The sequence below is a fragment of the Cariama cristata genome, unplaced genomic scaffold, assembly GCF_000690535.1.
Source record: "Cariama cristata isolate BGI_N322 unplaced genomic scaffold, ASM69053v1 scaffold22095, whole genome shotgun sequence".
Lineage (NCBI taxonomy): Eukaryota > Metazoa > Chordata > Aves > Cariamiformes > Cariamidae > Cariama > Cariama cristata.
Genome location: NW_009618542.1, coordinates 15,650 through 35,117, shown reverse-complemented (window position 1 = coordinate 35,117; position 19,468 = coordinate 15,650). Strand labels below are relative to the sequence as shown.

Genomic DNA, 19,468 nt, shown 5'->3' with positions numbered 1-19,468 from the left:
AGAGCGTCCAGATGTCTAAGCAAGAAAAGTAACCTTCATGGGTAGGCTGAAATACACCAAAATTCACAATGAGTATCACGAGCTATGGCAAGTCTGATTTTGGACAATGAAAACACGAGTTAGCATGCACTTCAAACCATGGGAAGAACTTCTTGCTTTATTGAATAATTTCTAGGAGCTCACTGGAGAGATTTATAGCTGTCAAAAGATGAGCAAGAGCTTCTGCGCAAGGGTAGGAACACAGGAATTACAAGGTTGGTCTCCGTATTAACCCATCTCACAGCTTACTGCATCAGCTTCCAGCATTTTATAAATTTGCTTCCTTGTCATTATTGACATGTGGGGGTAGATAGAGCCGAGTTGCATTGTGACAGCATCTACAGCAAGGTAACACGTACCAAAAGCCACAGGGTTTTTTTTTTTTTAGCACTAAAACTTAAAAAAGAAAGCCTCAGATACAGTAAAAGCAGCATATTCAGGAGAAAGAAAAGCATCTCCAAACACAAAACAAGCAAGCTAGAAAGATCTTTCCAGACAAAACTGTCCATCCCAAGGACTAGCAAAAAAAATAAAAGCAGAAGCAAAGTTAAACACCAGACAAGCAGTTCTTGCAACGTAATTACATGTGACCCCCGTGTACAACTAAATCCAAGAGCGCATTAAGTCGTCTCCAAGTCCCCAGCACTACTGGGGAAGTGCCAGTAAGCCAAGTTAATTGCTTTTTTCTGGGCTAACTTTAGGTATCAACTTCACTGGGGAAAACAAGCTAGCCCTGCTGTACAAGACAACAGAACAGAGAACAGGCTGAGGAAAAACGATGTCGCAGGGCTGTACCTGATGAAAAGTGTATTTGAACAACAGTGCCAGAAATTCAACCACGGGGAACTGGGAATAGGATTCAATTCTTCGTAGGTGGACGCTCACAAAGAGACGGAGAAAATCCGTAAACTTCTCAATGTAGCTACAAGGAAAAGGAGAAAACACAACTGAGAAAACATGAAGGATGCCACAAGGGAAAGCAATTTCATTGAAATAGTGATAAAATTCACTCAAAATCCTTTCATTAAAAAGAGAATTACAATTAACAGCCAGTAGAACAATTAAAATATAAAGCCCTGCAACAATTACCTACAGGACGGGCAACCCTTCATTCCATTAATACCTGAAACAGTAGAAAAGACAGTCTAGTCAAAAGCAACTTTAATATTCAGATAAATATAACTGAGTTCAACCAGGTCTGCAAATAAGCACAATCCCCCCCCCCGCCCTCCTCCAACTCTAGAGAAATTATTTAATAGCAAGGGTCATCTTACTGATGTAGATAGGATTAGTGAAATAAACTGTACCACTGAGGAATTCAGCTGGAAGCAAGAAGTTAATGCAGGAGTTAGCAATATACGTGTTAAATTTACACGAGGTGGTGGGAGAGCCATGGAGTTGAGAGCTGGAAATAGTGGTTTCTTCTGCAGTGCAGATCAACTATCCAAACGTTTCTGAACCAAACCCAGGCTTTTGTGACTGAATTACACTATAAAGACAAATCTTCCTCCAAAGCATGGGACCACTCAATCCTTGGGACTGTACGAAGTGAAGGTTCAAAAAGAAGCCTGCTACCAATATTTCAGGGAGTCCAGCAAGAGCATGACCTCAGTGCAAGCGCTGAGGGTTCTGGAGTACGCAGCTGGGGAAAAATTAAAGACCACAGTGGGGTAAGCTTTCATTGGGGAATAAGAATACGCTCCACACAATACGAGCTTCATCAAGGTTAGAAATCATCTTCATATCTATCTATACAGATGGAGTTAAAAACTCCATCAGTACACAGGACCAATGCATTGCAGCATCATACACAAAGAGCAAGAGCTCCAGCAATCCAAGGGCAAGGCTGTGCACAGAGAAATCCATCCTTCCCCTATAGTAAGAGCTCTGAAGTGCAAGAGTACGTCAAGTTTTTCTTTCAAATAAAAAGTCAGGCTTAGCAAAGTTTCAGATACGCATGAACAGTCTGGTTTTACTGTACTGCCTTGCTCTTCCCTTCTGCAAACTGTTTGGTGGTTTGTTTTTTTTTTTGGCAGGGGAAACCCCGCTCTTTCTAATGAAAACTCTCTCAAGACCAGAAGCATTGCCGCCTAACAAAGAGCTGCAGCACTGTTGGTTATCGTAAGCCTACAAAACCACACGATACTTTGAATATGCAAAACGATCCTATTTCCTTTTTACGTGGTCACTGCCTACTTGACAAGAGATCACTAAACATAGATGACGGATCAAACACTTCAAAAGTAAAGCTAGCAAAAAAAAAAAAAGACAGTCCAGACCCAAACAACTCCTTCATTCTTTTCATTCTTATTTTCTAAAGAGGCTCTGATCCAAGATTAGTGAAATTCTTACTTGGCCCCTAGCTCTGTCAGCCCCAAAGCCCCTTCTGTAACCACTGAGCCATTGCCTGGACCCTTACTAACCATGTGCCATAGAGATCTTCAAGTTAAAGTCAAACACAAATAAAGCAAAAGACAGCTTAAGCTTACTCTTTTTCTGGACTACTTTGGCAGTACCAACCGTTCAAGACCACACTGATTTTCTAACAGAACAAAAATAACCAGCACCATGAAAGGAAGGGAAGGAACGGACCCAGGGCATGCAGGTTCTGAAGACAGCAATCTCCTGAAATTAGTTTCTTCAGTGTCAATTCAGTGCCAAACCAAGATGATGCTTTGAGGCGGTAAGTTCTTTAGTTTTAGACATAAAAGTATAGCTATGCCCTTAAGTGACAAAAAGAAAATCCTCTCATCTTTTTCCCCAGAGAGGGCATAGTCAGCCCAGAGAAAGCTCCACTCCTCCAGAAGCCAGCTAGATTTTTCCAGTCTCCCAGAACATCTTAGTTACATCCCTATTTCAGACCTTAGCAATGAATAAAGAAGGGTCTCACAATTACAGACACCAACAATCTCTGTGGATAACATGTTTGAACAGCAGAACACAACGATGTGGCAATACCATCTCTGTGAAGGCCAACACAGCTACAGACCTTCCACAGCCTTGTCAGTGAAGGCTGCTCGCTGATGTTTTCCGTAAAAGAAAGAGTAAAGTTAAACAAGGGATTGTGGGTTTCCAGGAAAGTTTTTTTGAAATCCAGAATAACTCCTGGCTCTCTGTGCACATATCTTGTATGCAAAGGTGGCAGATTCCTATACGTCTTATTTCTAGGAAACAAGCAATACTGAAGTCAGAGCAAGTTAGTAAAAGGAGGAGCAAGTAGAATTCACTGTTAAACAGAAGTAATGATTAATCTAGATTTACCATCCCAAAGTATCTAAAGATACGGAAAAAGGGAATTTTACAGAAGAAACATGCAAGTCATCTCTAAAAATGGACCCACAGTTTTTTCCCTAAATTCGTTTTCTCTCTTGAGTGGATATAAAAAAAAAAAAACAACCAAAAAAAACCCCACAAGCTCAAAAGCTTTGCTGCTGCGTCGGGGAATAGAAATTTTATACAGCAGTACCAAAAATTTATTTCCACCACCATGTACCCATAGCAAGATACCAAGCACATTCGCACAGTTGCAACCTATCTGCCAACGTTAGCACCAGTCTGCCAGCCTTCCCATGGCCGCAGGCCTGCACCAAGAGGCGGCGTCAAGTCATCACCTCTTCCACCACCCTGCCAACACGGGGATTCAACCACTCAACACAACAGCAAGATACATCTCACTTTCTCTCCTACAAGTAGAAATATCCGATACAAAAGAGTGGAACTGTTTTAGGCAACAAGGATGGCAGTAACTTTCTGGAAAATGACAATTTGCAGCCTCCCAAGATGCTGCCGCTTCCCTGCTGCCTCCAGTCAAGCATGCCAGCCAGCCTCTGCGGTGGAGCCATTCACCGCTGCTGTGAATGGAGTTCCCCAAGCTGTCTTTTGGTGGTGTTCAAAAATAATAAAAAAAAGTAAAAATAAAAAAAGCAATCAAAAAAACGAAGGGTAGGAAACTACTTCTATTTTCTTTCAGGTCATGACTTGCAGAATATCTACCCACTCTTTATATGGTTGAGTTTAAGCAGAGAAGGCAGATACCGACCAGGAAAGGGAATACTGCAATGCCTTTACCTCACTGAGCCTCTTCTGTTTTCTGTTACAACTGAATGAAGGGCAGGTTCAGCTCTTGTGCCACCTCAGACCTGCAGTCAAACAGTAACGAACGGGGGAAAGGGGAGGAAGAGGACAGGAAAGAATACAAACCTCTGCCACCACGGTCCCTTAGCAAACTCAGCCCCTTACCAGAACCTTACCTGTGGGCACCTACCTTTCTGCCTGTCTCCCCCAGCCCAGTACTCTGAAAAAAAGGCCATTAGACACACCATGCATGACCGCAAAAATAATAGACAGTCCTTTAGAAGAAAACAAGAGGCCCTAGCACAGCTACTTAGCTGTTTGGTTGCTCTTACCTTTCATCCAGTTCCTCCAGCCGGCTCTTCACCGTATGGGCGTTGTTCTCCTTGGTAATCTTCTGCAGGAGGTAGAAAGTCTGCTGGAACATCCGTAGCAAATACTCTTCAAACTCCATAGGCACGCAGTTCTTAGACATCAGTTCATTGATGCAAGACATAGCCAAGACACCAAGTCGGCCACGCTCCTGTCCCAACACCGAGTTCTGGCTGCTGCCATTGACAGAAGACATCTTCCGAACACGGGTGTCGCAGCCAAAGCGAGCAAAGTGGAAAATGGTGGTGAGGAGTGAGGGGGTGATACTAGTAGACAAAGGGATCCAGCTGAAGAGGTGTGCCAGGCACTCCAGTGCCAAGGAACATATATATTCACTTTCTGTATCAAGGATAGGGATTGGCTGGTTCAATAATTTGGCCGCACTGGGACTCTGCAACAGGCTACTTAAAAGGTCACCTAGGAAACAAAGCACACATCTGCATTATAAATCAGGGCAATTACCTTCAAATGGTGCAACTGCCAGCCCCAGCTATAAAGCAAAAGCCATCAGAGCTTCTGGCACTCAGCAAGTTAGCCTACAAAGATTTGTCTGAAATTTTCTGAAGTTTTGTTCAGATCTCCCGTCAAATTAGACCAGCTGATCAAACAAGCAAAAGTTTAAGCAGCAGCTTCACATGGCCCTTCTAGCCTTACTGGGAAGCGTGCACACAGCGTTTTGGAAAACAGCAATGCCATGGGGTGTATTTTAGGAATTTATTATAAAATTCACTCCCCTCACAAGGTCAAGCACCCTTGACGTAAGTTTGCACAAGTTCTTTCGCACATCCATGTTACACCGAACACTGGCAGAGTTGCTTCTGCTTGCATACGACAGCTTATGGATGATGTAAGAGCAGATGTTCCAAGTCAGACCAAAAAGCTTACTTAGTACAGTACCTTTTCTCAGCGACCAAAAGCCCACAGTAGGAACAGATCACATTCCCCAGCCTCCAACCACTCACATTACAAAGGTTTCCCAAGCCAGGTGGGGTTTGAAGAATTCTGCATAGCCTCAGGATTTAACTTCCACCACTTTATCCAGTCTCCAACTGAAGCCACATAAACCTAACGTTTGCAACATCCTGTGACAGAGTTCCGCAGCTTAACTATACATTGTGTAAAGACGTTTTTTGTTTGGGGTATGTCAGCTGCTAGTTTCATTTCCTACCTCCTGCACCCAAACAGGGAAAGGAAATAATCTCTTTCCATTCACCATCTACATGTCACTCAATAGGTTTCTATTCTCAGTTTATTCTCTCAAAGAAATTGAGAGTGAGGAGGAGTACTGCTTTTCTTGTTATGTACATGGAAGCCATTCGATACCCTCAATCATCTTTACTGTCCTTCTAGAAAGCTTTAATTTCTACTCTACACCTGTTGATGTAGAAGACCAGAACTGCAGTCACTATTCAAAGTGTAGATGAACCTTAATTCCATACAGCACCATAGCAGATGTCTATTTTTGACTGCTACCGATCTGAAATTTTTGTAGAATGATCTGGTGTAACGCTCGGAAGTTAATCCTGCATAGTGACGGCGAGTTTGGAGCCCATGATTTGGCATGGATGAGCACTGCTCTCCGTGCCCAAATGCAGGTTAAACTTACCTGCATGGCGTTTCACCTTCCATCTGCCCAGAGACATGCAAGATCTTCCTGCAGCTCTTCAGTCATACCTTCTTTCTCACCATTTTGACCATCTAGGTGCCATCAGCAAGCCTCCTTGTTTCTTTACTGAGTCCTTCTCCCAGGTCTCCAACAAGCATGTCCATGAGCACAGCCCCAAGCAGTACTCCACAGGAGACCTCCCCACTCACGGCAAGAGGGGACCATTTCCACTTACTTTTTATCTCCTGCCTTCTAACCAATTAATCAACAATCCAGAGACTCCCTTATCCCTGATGGTCTTTGCTTTCTCAAAAGGGTTTAGCGAGAAGCCTTGTTGAAAGCTGTATGGAAATTCAAGCAGACACCACCAGCCAGGCTGCCCTTCCCCACAGAAGTTGCCCACTAACTTGCAGGCTTCCACAGACCACATGCTGAAAACCTGTTCACCTTCCCCAGGTTATTCAATATCCTTCTCTTCTTCGAGTACAAATAATCTCTTCACCTTTAGAAATCTACAGGCACTTGCTATGTTACAGAATTTAAAGTTCTTCCCAGAAAATCCAAGTAATGTGGTTTTTTTTGAAAGTGAAATGACACAACACACTAGCCATACAAAAATAACAGGTATGATTTACTGAGCTATTTCCAAAGTACTCAAAAGTACGCATGATGAACAGATTCCTCTAAAGTCTCCGTTTTTCATCAAGATCGATGTCCTGCATCACTAAATTCATAACTCCCTGCCATACCTTATCTTATCGTTGTTTCTTTCTCCTCCACTCCAGAAATTTAAGGCATTTTGCTACTTTAGCTGAATTAGATAACCTTGCACTTAGTCTTAATATTAAAAGCAGCCCCCATGGTAACATTCACAGCTATATATATGCTACAGCGCAAGAGCTGCGTGCATTGTGCTTTTACCAAAGTAGACATGCTTCTTCCAAACGTCCAGTCCAGCAAGCTCCACAAAAATCAATGAGAATCAATGATTCTCATATTTTAATCCATCAACACCAGAAATGGTAAATCAGGTCCCTGTAACTCACAGCAGTTGGTCTGAGCGCTTTGCATCCAGTTAAATTACTGAAGCTCAGAGTTTAAGGGATTAAGTTCTATTTGGTGTCTTTGCAAACAGGTGATAAATTTACAGGATCAACTGCACAGGGGAGGGGCTGGGATCAGGCTAGTTCTGCAGAAGTAAGCAGCAGCAAACATTTCTGTTACTCACTTGTTTACCATACGTGAGTGAATATGCCTAAGGAAGGGATTCATTGAGTAAAGAGCTATAAATCATGCAAAGACAACATTTGGAGACTGAGAGATTATTGCTGAGTAAATTCTATACTGATGCAATTACTCAAACATTTCCCAAGATAGGACATTATCGGAGTTCCTTTGCTTAAGTGGTATGAGAAATGAGTTTAACATTGTCTTCAAGTGCTATTTAAAAACTATGCAAGACTTGCAAGTAACCATTTCACTCTGCTTCCCTGTGCAAAAAAAGGAAGCATAGGTTTTCCAAGTTCCTAAAGAGATTTTGGCTCTGATGGAAGATATTAAACATTTACAGGGACTCTGAAGCTTATTTTGCCTTTTGGAACACCTTCAATTTTACCTGAATGTAAAGAGAAAAAGGTGGTGACCTCATCTAAGCAACAAAAAAGTTTAAGTGTCAGCAGTAAACAGGAATACTTTGCTGCATGAATGAGACTTAAATATAACAATATGAGGATAAAAATATTTGGTCAGCTTACAGATTTCGCAAAACTTAAGGACAGAGAAACAATTAACATCTTCAGTGCAGAATTTAATGGCAGAGTTTCACTAGACCCATGTTCGTCCCATAGTTCACCTTCCAATCATGCTTTCATCTCTGCCTGCAAATAAAGACCAGCAGATGTGCAATGCCACGACTGCCACTCACTGCTACCGACTTCTGCGTCTGGCTTTAAGCTTCACATCAGCAACCCCACCAGTGTTCTTACTCCACTCTAAATCTTTCGACCCATCATATCACCAAAGGGTGACCCTAGGGACGCCTGGTTAATAAAGAAAGTAAAGAAAAAGAAGAGTCCTTCACAAAACACAGAAAGCGAGCAAGCAGTGGACACGAGGGAAGCACCCAGTGCTCTTCCTTTTGGACTTTAAGAACTTGAAGCACAACCACTTAACATGGAGAGAGTAGTTAAAGCAGAACACAGAAAAAGAAAAAAAAACAAAGAAAGTTTCAAATAAACAAGTTTGCACAGGCAGGACCCAATGAAATTAAGCCTGAGCTTCTAAAGGAACTGTCAGGGTAGCCTTAATTACTAGCAATTATCTCAAAAATATGCTGTGTAAAAAGTTTGTTTGTTTGTTTTCCCTGAAAGGGGAGAAAGGAAAGATCAAGAAGTGCAGCATGCTTTCACTTTGAGAAATATGGTCTGAAGTCACGAGGTGAATGCACAGGTAGAGGAAAAGCTGCCTCAGCACAAGCACCATCCAGTGATTCACCGCAGAACCGAGAAGATCTCTCAAACAGGCTTCCACTGACAATTCCCAGAATTTGTCCCACTGGTCATTTTTTTTATTACAACTTTAGACAACAAAACAAAGATTTTCTGGGTTGTATCAATTTAAATTTCTAGCACCTCAGAACAAACCAGTGTTAGTTTTTTTCCAAGATAATCCTGGAACCTGCTGTTCACGGTGCAGCATCTTCTCCTGCAGGCATGGCCTTGGATGTGCCTGCATTAACCAGCACCTGCTAGTGTCCACCTGGCTCACCGAGCAATTCAAGCAGTTTTGTACAAATGCAGAATCATTCTTGGCCACACTACAATTGTGTTAACTCACAGAACATACTGCACCATATCAGAACAACCCTAGAGAAAGAAATAATGGATCCACACGTGCTTCATCTTCTCCCTATGCACAATCGGGTATTACAGATTTCCAGACCCTAAGCCCTTCTTTTTCTTTCTTAAAAGCAGACAAAGCGAAGATCAGACAACATATTGATTTCACTGCATCATGGTATTTCTTCTTGCTTTGTTTTCCAAGAAGCAGAAACAAAGACACCACGATCTGCTGGACAACGCTTGGGTGAGCTGAATGTAACAACGACCCATGTTACATCAAGGCACAAGACAAACTGGTCGTCATCAAGATCAGCGTCATGCCTGGGGTGACCCTATACATCCATTCCCTATTTATAACCTTAACAGGGTAAGGGAAACGTGCACCAAGTACGACAACACAGAAATATATTCTCTATTTTGAAGGTAACTAAGAAATATATATGTAAACGAGTTTAGATCAGTTAAACACCCACGCAAAAGACTAACAGGAACGGGTAGAAAACCAACTTTCACAATGTATATTCACAAAGTTCTAGCCACCTTTATTTTATTTTTTTTTCCCCAAGTTAGGGCTTCAGTTTTGCTCCACTCTGGCTTTTGATGTGCTTACAGCTGAAATTCATACAGGACAATGCCAACTCACTGATGCTGGAACATTTTGCACTGACACTTCAGAAAGCTTTTTGCCACCCAAGGACAACAAGAAGCTGTATGTGCACTTTTCAATGAGGTGGCATTTTCAGTGGGGCATCCCCCGCAGCAGAAATTCCTTCTTCATGTAAGGTCTGTCTTTCTGACCCGAAATTTGTTGGCCTATTAAAAGCTCTAGGAAATAGTTATTACAAGAGGTTAGACAATAAAGGAAGGAATCCATGCCTGATATTGCAAGTTTAAGTACATGGAAATATCATCTTGTAGCTTTAGCCATCCTTACCACTTTCTCCTGAAGTTGGGGATGGTGGTGGAGTGGCAGCAGTAACGCTGTGTTTGTCCCAGATGCTCTCCAAAATACCTAGCCAAAGAGATATTTTTCAGAACAGCCTGCTAAAAGACAAGATTGATCTAACAAACATATTGGAGACTGCAAGAGAACTTTGGTAGAACACATCTTCAGCGTTTTGACAAGGCACATTGTCTTCTCTTAGTGAGTTCAAAGAAATTACCAAGTGCTCATACACACAATCTCAATCCCTCTGCATAAAGAAGGGGACATATGTAGCTATACAGCTCTGCTACACAACCTTGTTTCATAGCAAGCTGACCCAAATGCCTAAGGGTAGAGTTGAGTGCTCAAACTGCAGGAGCAGCCACTACATTGCCCACACGTTGCTTCGCTGAACCCAGAACAGTGCAAGCTTGCTAGCATCTTAGGGATGGTGAAGGAGGACATTTGTTTCAACACTACAAGTGCAGCGACTCGTACCTGTGAGGAGCCCAAGCACTGTTTGCACCTGGTCTAGGAGCAGCTTGCGTAGCTCTTCTTTCCGGGCTACGCTAAGATCTTCTCGCGGACATGCCAGTTCTTCCGAAGTAGTTTTCAACATGATCAGTCCCAGAGGAGTGGTCACAGGAGACTGAATTAACTGAGAGGAAAACACACAAATGCAACATGTGATGACAACATTCTGTAAAGCCATCAGCTGACAAACTAGGAGTTAGTAACACTCTTAGCAGTTTACAAGTGCTTCAAGACTGAGGGAGTATCAGTTCCCACAGTTTGCAGCACTGCATGTGGAGGGAAGGGAACTGCAAATACTCGATTTCATGAGACATTAATCTATGATGTTGCAACAGTTTAAGTACCATGAGAATCCTTGGGGTTTCAAGAGAGCTTTCATAATGTCATTGCACACGTTCTCTGTTCCAGCATGTTTACCAGTAACAGTTTGTTACTTCTGTTTACTGCCTTCTGCTGACATCATCACTTCTCCGAATTGCCTCAGCACCAGTGGTTTCACCAGGTACCAGGGCTCTCACTGCAGCCACGCTCAGGTCAGAAGCCTGTACTATCAGCCAAGCAGTTTCCCCTTAAAAAGCGCATCCCTTCCCATACAAAGAGTTGCAGCCAATATTGGGTAACACAGGAACACAGCTAAGGGATAGGACCTCTCCTTGTATCTGTATCACATCTCAAACTGGAAATCACATTTACCCTAAAAAGAGTGACTTCCACCACACACAGAACGCACAGGAATAGCATCAGAGAAAGCAATGATTTTTGCCTTCATTAGCCACTGGGATATTAAAGACACTTTCAAGTGGGACAATGTTTTATTTTCAGCTGAAATTCAACGCTGCTTTTCTCTGTTGACCTGGAACATCCAACACAATTTATGCACTACTCCCTCTGGGAGAAAAAGCCTAAAGCCAATCACAGTCACCACAAGTAATCCTTGAAGTCCTAAATTCTGTAACACAGGTTGACCTCAGTCCTAACCTCCTTTATCCACCAAACTACAGACACACTGTTAAAACTGCTAAGGCTACAGAGTTTGGTGAAATACGTGGGAGAAAGTCCATCTAAAAGCTCTTAGTCTAGATGTATGTCGGCTTTCAGAAAGGATGTACGATGGCACAGGAGCAGACAGCTAAAGAAGAAAATTAAATTAAATACACAACCTGTTAGTCAGTTGCAAAGAGACCTAACATCTCCTCTAAGAATATTTTCCGACAACACCAGGAAGTTTAGCAATACCATGCACTGGCATTTCAATAACATTAAACACATTTCGTACCTCTAAAGAAGTAGCACTTTCTACATAAAATTACTGGTTTTGCATAATGACACTACAATGGTCGAAGTTACTTTACTTCTCCATCCTTCCAATGGTTCAGTAGAAGTTTTAGAGACTACTTAGAGTACTGGGATACAAGTTAACGCTAAACCAAACAGTTGCTTCAAATTATCTCAGAAGAAAGTCTTGAGATAGGGCTCATCTGCAACTCTAAAAGCAAGTCATTTGGCTCCTGTCCCACTCTTCTTTATTTTGAGATCTTGGAGCTCAGTGTTAGTGTTTTTCTTCCACTTTCTCTTAACATTTTTGGAAGGTGTCTGCTATAGAAATTAATTTATGGGAACATTTCTCTCTGAAGCTGAGTTCCAAGGAGAGGCTGAAGGAAAAATAGATACCCAAAGCGTGTTCTGCAATCACTTAAGATAACCTCCAAAAAGCACTAGAAAAGTAAGTAGAAGCTCAAAAATTCAATTGCAGATCCAGGTGAAATGAAAGTCAAAACTGTAAGTGTAGATAGTTGTCTCAAAGTACTTATTGACAAATTGACAATTCAGGAAAAAATTGCAGCATGTCGCACTACATGATTACAGAAAGCTATCTGAAAAGAGATGACACCAGTTAGTAACAGGCTTTGTAAGCCAAGTTAGCATTTTTTTTTAATTTGGCAATTAATACTAGATCCGTTTGTCTTAACAAATAAGCTCCTGACACTCAGGGACTGATTTGGTGTTTTTTTTTTTTTTAAATAACTGCCTTGTGGCTTGTCTGTGGGCATAGCTGCATTCAAATCATGCATTTATGTCAGCAGAAAAAGATTGTGCAGCACTTCAGTTTACACTCAGCTTTTTTAAGCTAATTAAGAACAATTTTAAGAGAACTGGAAAAAAAAAATACTTGAACCAAAAGAGGAGGTTTGCACTAGCCTAGTTAGGCTCCAGTGGCAGCGAGCTGACAGCCTGGCTCAGGCTTCACTCTGGAGATACTGAATTACAACCAGCATTCAAACTAATGGCACTTTCTCAGCCAGGATCCTCAAATACATACTATAGTCTTCCTACAAAAGACCTCTTAAGTACCCCAACAACATTCCATTAGAGACTTTATATGATGAGGTGCCAAAGATTTTAGGGTATCTTTGGCTATTAGGTGAAAAATTTCCAACAGCCACATTCAGAAACTTCACTTTTGAGAACCATCCAGTGATGCACCCATGGTTTCACTGACTGTTTTCTTTAAAGAACAACCCATAACCCCTACATTTTCAACAACTACACCTAAATATTTAAAATTCAAAGTGTAGTTGATACTTGTTGCATAGTATTGTTCCTTTGTCAAAAAACTTACAACACCAGAAAGAAAGGTAACATGTAGGAAGGTAAGGGTTATTTGCAAAATTAAAAAGGACAAAGATTTAAAGGAGCAACTTTGTTTTTCATGTAATTATTTAACCTTTGTCAAGGGAAGTCACTACTCAAGGAAACAAAACAGTGTCTCTCCGTGAATAAAAAAAGTTTTCCCTTTAGAAACTTCTTACCTGCAAGATGTTAGTGAAAAAGTCATGGTAGAACATTGGCCAGTCTTGCCGGCCAATATCCACAATGACTTTGCAGAGTTTGTTCCTGATGAAGTAAGGCAGAGTTTTATGGTGAGCTAGAAGGAGCTTGGGCAGGCAGCTGCGGATCTCCATTTTGTCTTGAGATGGGACGCCAAGCCACATCTTATTGATTAGGTTCTGGAAAAGAAACAGACCTTCCAAATGAGCTCATCTTAGACATGCTTCACTGAAGTTAAAACAGCGAGAGAACGTGGACACATAACACAGGGACAGAGCACCAGGCACAGCTGCTGCATCTTATGCCCCAGGATTGCCAGTGCCTGCCACAATGCACAGGTAGGGAAAAGGCTACAGCTCTAAATCTATCCAGGCTTCTCACTGACCAAGCCTGGTCAGTTAAAAAACTTAAGCACCTATATTTGATGTAGTTCAACCTTCCCTGCTGCTGTGGGCAGACCTGTAGATAAGGAAACAAGCAGGTATTAGCAAGTCAAACAGAAGATGCTTCTCTTTTGTTAGAGTTATGACACAAGCTTGCTGGGTAAAGAGCCGAAATTTAAGATGCTTTAACTGTTCAGCAGTCCAGTACCAACCCTGACATCTTTAACAACATGTAGGGGGGGAATGTGTGCAAACTAAGCTAGGCAGAACAAGAGCAGCTTAACAGAGGGCAAATCCTGCACCACTAACTAACTTGGAATAAGCTTTGCTACCTAATGGGGTACTCAGGCAACCGAAGACAGTGATGGCTCAAGCTGCTGAACAAAACTCCCTGAGCTCGTCTCTTATAAGCCACAACAACACACAGGGATGAGCTCTAACAAAAACGCAAAAACCCACAAACCCACCCCCACCACAATGTATCAGATTTGTAGAAGCCCTCCAGATGGGTTTCAACACCCCAGAAACTGCTGCCAATATCTCTTTGAATACGTCATCATTTCTATTAACTGCCAAGTGACAGCAACCAGCACGTTAGCATTTTAACTGGTTTGGGGTCAAGCAGAACTAACTGGCATGTACATAAATTATTTCCACTGTCTTTTATCCCTGGACATCTAGATTTTCCACTTTAAAGGGAGAAGCATAGCCTCACTTTAAAGGGAGAAGCATACAGAAAAAAAAAAGATAAAATAGAAGCGAAGCAAGTTTGGTTTGAGATGACTGATGTCACCCGAGTCTCCTGAAGCTAAGCTAGAAGGTCGCCCTCGGAGCAACTGCCTTGCAGTGACAGGGCACCACTTTAACAGAAAGCTTTTAGTCCACTTAAAGATGGACAAAAATCCATGAGAAGGCACAGTTGCAAATTGCTTTCCTGCCACGCTACGATCCCATTTAGGGGCTCTGGAGCATTAGGAGTTGAGCCTTTCAGGGTAACTTGCTGAGGAGGCCTGCTACCAAGGCAATGTCTGTACCCATCTGCACGCATTTAGCTTGGCGAACCCAAAAGCAGGAGACACTGCAAAGGGGTTTGTTGGAGAAAATGGAAGATTATTTATGGCCAAAGCAGATCCATTTCAGAGTACAGATGTACTGTACAGAGGTACCAGTTCACACTGTAGACGTACAGAGGTGTATTTATACAGTAAGTTTCTCAACGACATTGTTTTCTGGGTTTTCTTGTAGAGAAGATCCAGAAGAATTGCTTAAAAACAACGATGAACCAACCAAATAAGAGTTCCTCGATGTAAGTCCAGAACGAGAGTTTCAGAAGCCCCAATAAAACTGGAAGATGCTTTAGCTTTAATATTCATGATTTAATGCCCACTGCATTTTATCCTACTCATTTGATCTGAAAGTGGCAGCTTTCTCCACCTGTGAAATGTTCTGGGGAAGATGTTCTCTTTTCCAAAAGCAAGAAGTGAAAACGGTTCGTCTGGAAGGGGGTCACGAGGATTTTTATTCCAGATCCACTGTTAACTTCCTAGACATTCTAGAAGATACAGCATTCTCAGGAAGTTTTGGGAATGATCCTTGTGTTTATATACATGCTTTTACCGACATTCAGTACTCACAGACAGCTGAAGACTGATGAAGTTGCCAACTATGACAGACTACGGCTACAAAGACCAGCCGAATGCGCAGCACTACAGTAGTTAACTTGGGAAATTCAAGCTCCTCAATGGAGAGATCCTAATCTCTCTGCTGAGCTGTGGACTCATGCCCCTCACTTTACACTTGGACAGTGATTTCTTTATTCTGCTTAGTTCTGGGCACAATTGTTTTTTCAGTACTACTTTTCCCACCACCGCCTCCCGTCCCCCCTCCAAAGAAGCAAAGGGTCAGTAATCAAACATGTTTTCTTCTTCATGAAAATAGGTTTAATTATTGCAGGCTGCTGCTGTGTGACATCCATTCCCAGAGCAGGGAACAACTCCCATACCATTTGTCATGATTACCCCTTTCTGAGAGGAAGGCAAACCAGATTCAATTTGCAGATCGAGTCCAGACTCCCTGTGCGACCCCAGATAAATAAGGTGAATAATTTAAGTGAAGAAGTCAACAACAACATGGATAATTTGTCAAAACAACACAACTTTTAAGAACAGAGTGGTTTGCTCTATCTAAAAAGCGGCGCACTACAAAGGATAAAAAAATCCCTCTGATACAGGAGCACGGCTCAGACTGCCAACCCAGACAGCCAAGAACACAATGCAGAGGGTGAAGGTCCACAAATGGACCAGGATGAGGTGTGACATCGACCAAATCCCAGAATATCGTTTTTTTGGTCACTGAGAAATCAATTGATAAAACAGAACTGTTCACAGAATACTTTTCTTTCTTCCAGCAGATGCATAAATCAATATTTAGGCTTTTTACCTATTTATAAAAAGAACAGAGTTATGGTTAAGAGTGGGATGTGGTCTTCTAAAAGAGATCTTACCTCTACAGCTAGCATATATAATCTTGAGGGATGTAGTTCAAGAGCATCAACCACAACTATGAGATGTCACAAAAATAAAAGCAACTTTGTTTTCCCTCTTAGCACTGAAGTTTGCAGCAGCTAGCATCAGGTAATCATGCACATATTTCTGACCATAAAAAGCGTATGAAAACAATAACACTCTTAAAAGCATTGTGCAGAAAACTCAAGTAGCCTCTGCAACTGTAGGTAATTTGTACTTAGAGATGCCAGGAAATTAATTCTTCAATTTGTGCACAAAGATTCATATTCTTCTACTCTTAGCCTACCATTAAGCAGCCTCTTTAGGAGAGAGCAATAAAAGCATCCTTTATCACCGTACTTACTAGGACTGCCATTTTAGACAAACATTTTCAAACCAAATCGATTGCTACATAAAGCTGCACCAGACAGAAAATGCACTAAGCAGGCAACAGTACACATCTTACCTCAAACACAGTCAAACTGTACATCATTACATAGTCGTTTCTTGTACTTGACAGGAAATACAGGCAGAATCTCCAGGCTCCTATCTGCTGGGCAAAGTTATTTAAAAGCTCCTCTGAAAAAATAAAGTATTAAAAAATTATAGTAAAATTCTTAAGCTGTAAACAAATCCATAACAACGTATACTGATGGCACAATAGCGCGCTGGGCATGGAAGAAACCCCATGTTCAGGGACTGAGTCAAACAACCTGGAGTAGGGGGGAAAAAAAAATCACACTCCAAAGTATTAAAAGCAATCTAACAATAGGCTTTAATGAAAACAAAATAGGTATGTCCTTTTAGAATACAGTTTTGAAATAAATACTACACCACACTAATAGCTGAATATTAAAAAAAATCACAGAGTAGTTATATTATGAGCATTATCATTTTATCTATAAAAGCCAAATGCTGGGATACCAGGTCACTGTGAAGACTAGGAGTACTTCAGATCACACACAGTGTAATAAAACACCATTGTTTTAATGCAATTGCTCCGAGAGCTGTTGACTTTGTTGTAGGTCAGCATATCAAAAACCTCTCCAAACACTCAGGTACAGGATTTGGTCATCTCACATCAAATGACTACGTACCAAATGTGGCAAAGGGAAAAGCTGCAAGGGCTGTTTTACAGGCTAATCAAATTTAAGCCTTAATCAAGTGGTTTCTCTCCTGCAATTTAAGCAGGAAAATGAGGGATGCTGAAGGCTTTTACCTTTTCCACAGCAGGAAATCTCCGCAACAGGACAAAACCAACAAATCTGCCTAGTTGCTCATTCTTTATTTTACTAGATTTCTGGGAGAAGTCTTTCATGCTGGTCATACTTTTGGCACTGAAGTTAGAGATGGAAGAAGTTTGAGAATAAAAGCAAACTGCCTACTTACAGTCATTAACCACAGATGCAAGAAGCTAATCTAGAGCACCTGTAAAGTCTCTGCTGGTTTTCAGGAGGACATATTAAATAATGCCAGCCAAAATGAAACCTCACTGTTTATTCCTACTTGTCATTTCACACTAACTAGGACAGTCTTCTGCTTTCCCTTCTTAATGCTCAACTAATTTGAAGTCCATGCTCCATCTCTAGGCAGAAGGTAGAGGTTTTCCAGAACATGAAATTCCACAATATACAGGCAAAGAAAAACGTAATATCCTTCTCTTACCCTAACCAACTTACTATCCTTGATAAAAAACTACATCTTCATGCTCACAGCAGTAAACAGCTACTGACATATTAATTATCTATAGGACCAGCCATGGGATCTCCAAAACCCAAACTATGTAAGACTTTAGTTCAAGTTCACGCATAAGCAGGCAAGGCTAAGATGCCAGTTTGGTATCAGACAGAGCACTCTCATCTGCTATATTTCTCTCCTATGAGGACAGGCTGAGAGAGTTGGCGTTGTTCAGCCTGGAGAAGAGGAGGCTTCGAGGCGACCTCATTGCGGCCTTCCAATACCCGAAGGGGGCCTATATGAGAGATGGGGACAGACTTTTTAGCAGGGTCTGCTGTGAAAGAACAAGGGGTAATGGTTTTAAACTAAAAGAGGGTAGATTTAGACTAGACATAAGGAAAAAATTTTTTACAATGAGGGTGGTGAAGCACTGGAACAGGTTGCCCAGAGAGGTGGTGGAAGCCCCATCCCTGGAGGCATTCAAGGTCAGACTGGATGGGGCTCTGAACAACCTTATCTAGTTGGAGATGTCCCTGCTCACCGCAGGGGGGTTGGACTAGATGACCTCTAAAGGTCCCTTCCAGTCCAAATGATTCTATGATTCTATGATTTGTTAAACATAACGAAGTCACCTCTGCTGAGGTCTGCAGGCAGCAGAAAGCAAAGGTTACCATCCTTTAGAAGTAGCATCAACTCACCTATCTCGCGTTTCCGCTCATTCGTTGTGCAATTGTGGAAAAACTCTGTCATTAGACTCTCCAAAGCCCGTAGCGAGGCCTCTTCAGATGCCTAGGAATGACATTTAAAGGAAAGAGTTAAAACTAACTTCCACTCTGACCTGCACTCAGGAGGTTGGCATCATTCACATCACAGATGCAACCAAAAACCAACAAAAGCACAAAGTCCAGGTGGAGGACAAAATAATCTGGAATTTAAACTGTTCATTGGTGTGAAGTAGCAACAAGATTTGTTCACTGCAAATGGAAGCTTTGGACATGAAGGACCATTTGCTCAGCTACATTAATTAATGAACACAATACAAGAAGTTTCCTTTTTTTGGGTGGCATTTAATTTTAAGTTAGCTTGTCCTTGTCAAATAATTCTCACAAAGGACAGCAAGTTCAAGCGAAGATGCTTTCAGATGTTTAGAGGTAATAAATACAGTAATAGCACGAGCAATAGCACAGGGAACATGAACTTTGAGAGGACTCCTGACACCTATTCCTGACTTTGCCTCGGTGCCACACTGTGCCACGTTGCCACCTGCAACACCAAAGGCGCTCAGGAAGTAGCAGTTTGAAAGATTAAGGAATTTCCAGCACTTTGAAAAACAATATTCAGCAATTTGATCCAAGAACAACACCCCCCCCCCCAAATTTAGCTTTTATTATTGGAATTCATCAGTTACAGCTCAGTGTTTATAAATCCTTAAAAAAAATGTATCCGATTTAGCATACAGTCATTGCAAGGTCAGTATAGTTTTGCAACTCTGGAGCTGGGATGATTTTATCCTAGCAACATCACACCACCGAGCTTACCCTCTCCAGCGACGCCGCGCTTCCCTTACGGTCTAAGCCTAATAATGGATAGCCTTAGAAAACACTGCTACAGTACAGACCGTGCCATTAGTCATTCCTCTAATGTTTTCAATGCATGCTATCAAAAATAAACGCATCAAGATTCAAGCC

The 19,468-nt window shown here is 41.7% G+C and overlaps 1 protein-coding gene across 1 annotated transcript in view; it reads right to left on the bottom strand.

Annotated features, from left to right (window-relative positions):
- Positions 1 to 18,563, bottom strand: part of XPO6 (exportin 6) — a 40,561-nt gene extending 21,998 nt beyond the window's left edge. The window contains exons 1-8 of the mRNA XM_009700899.1: positions 18,479 to 18,563; positions 16,570 to 16,682; positions 13,198 to 13,395; positions 10,352 to 10,511; positions 9,863 to 9,940; positions 4,446 to 4,899; positions 835 to 961; positions 1 to 46 (exon numbers count right to left, since the gene is read on the bottom strand). The exon at positions 1 to 46 is cut by the window's left edge and continues 88 nt beyond it. Coding sequence (XP_009699201.1) covers positions 1 to 46; positions 835 to 961; positions 4,446 to 4,899; positions 9,863 to 9,940; positions 10,352 to 10,511; positions 13,198 to 13,395; positions 16,570 to 16,682; positions 18,479 to 18,530 — 1,228 coding nt within the window. The 5' untranslated portion in view covers positions 18,531 to 18,563. The remainder of the gene's footprint in view (positions 47 to 834; positions 962 to 4,445; positions 4,900 to 9,862; positions 9,941 to 10,351; positions 10,512 to 13,197; positions 13,396 to 16,569; positions 16,683 to 18,478) is intronic.
- Positions 18,564 to 19,468: the final 905 nt, after the last annotated feature.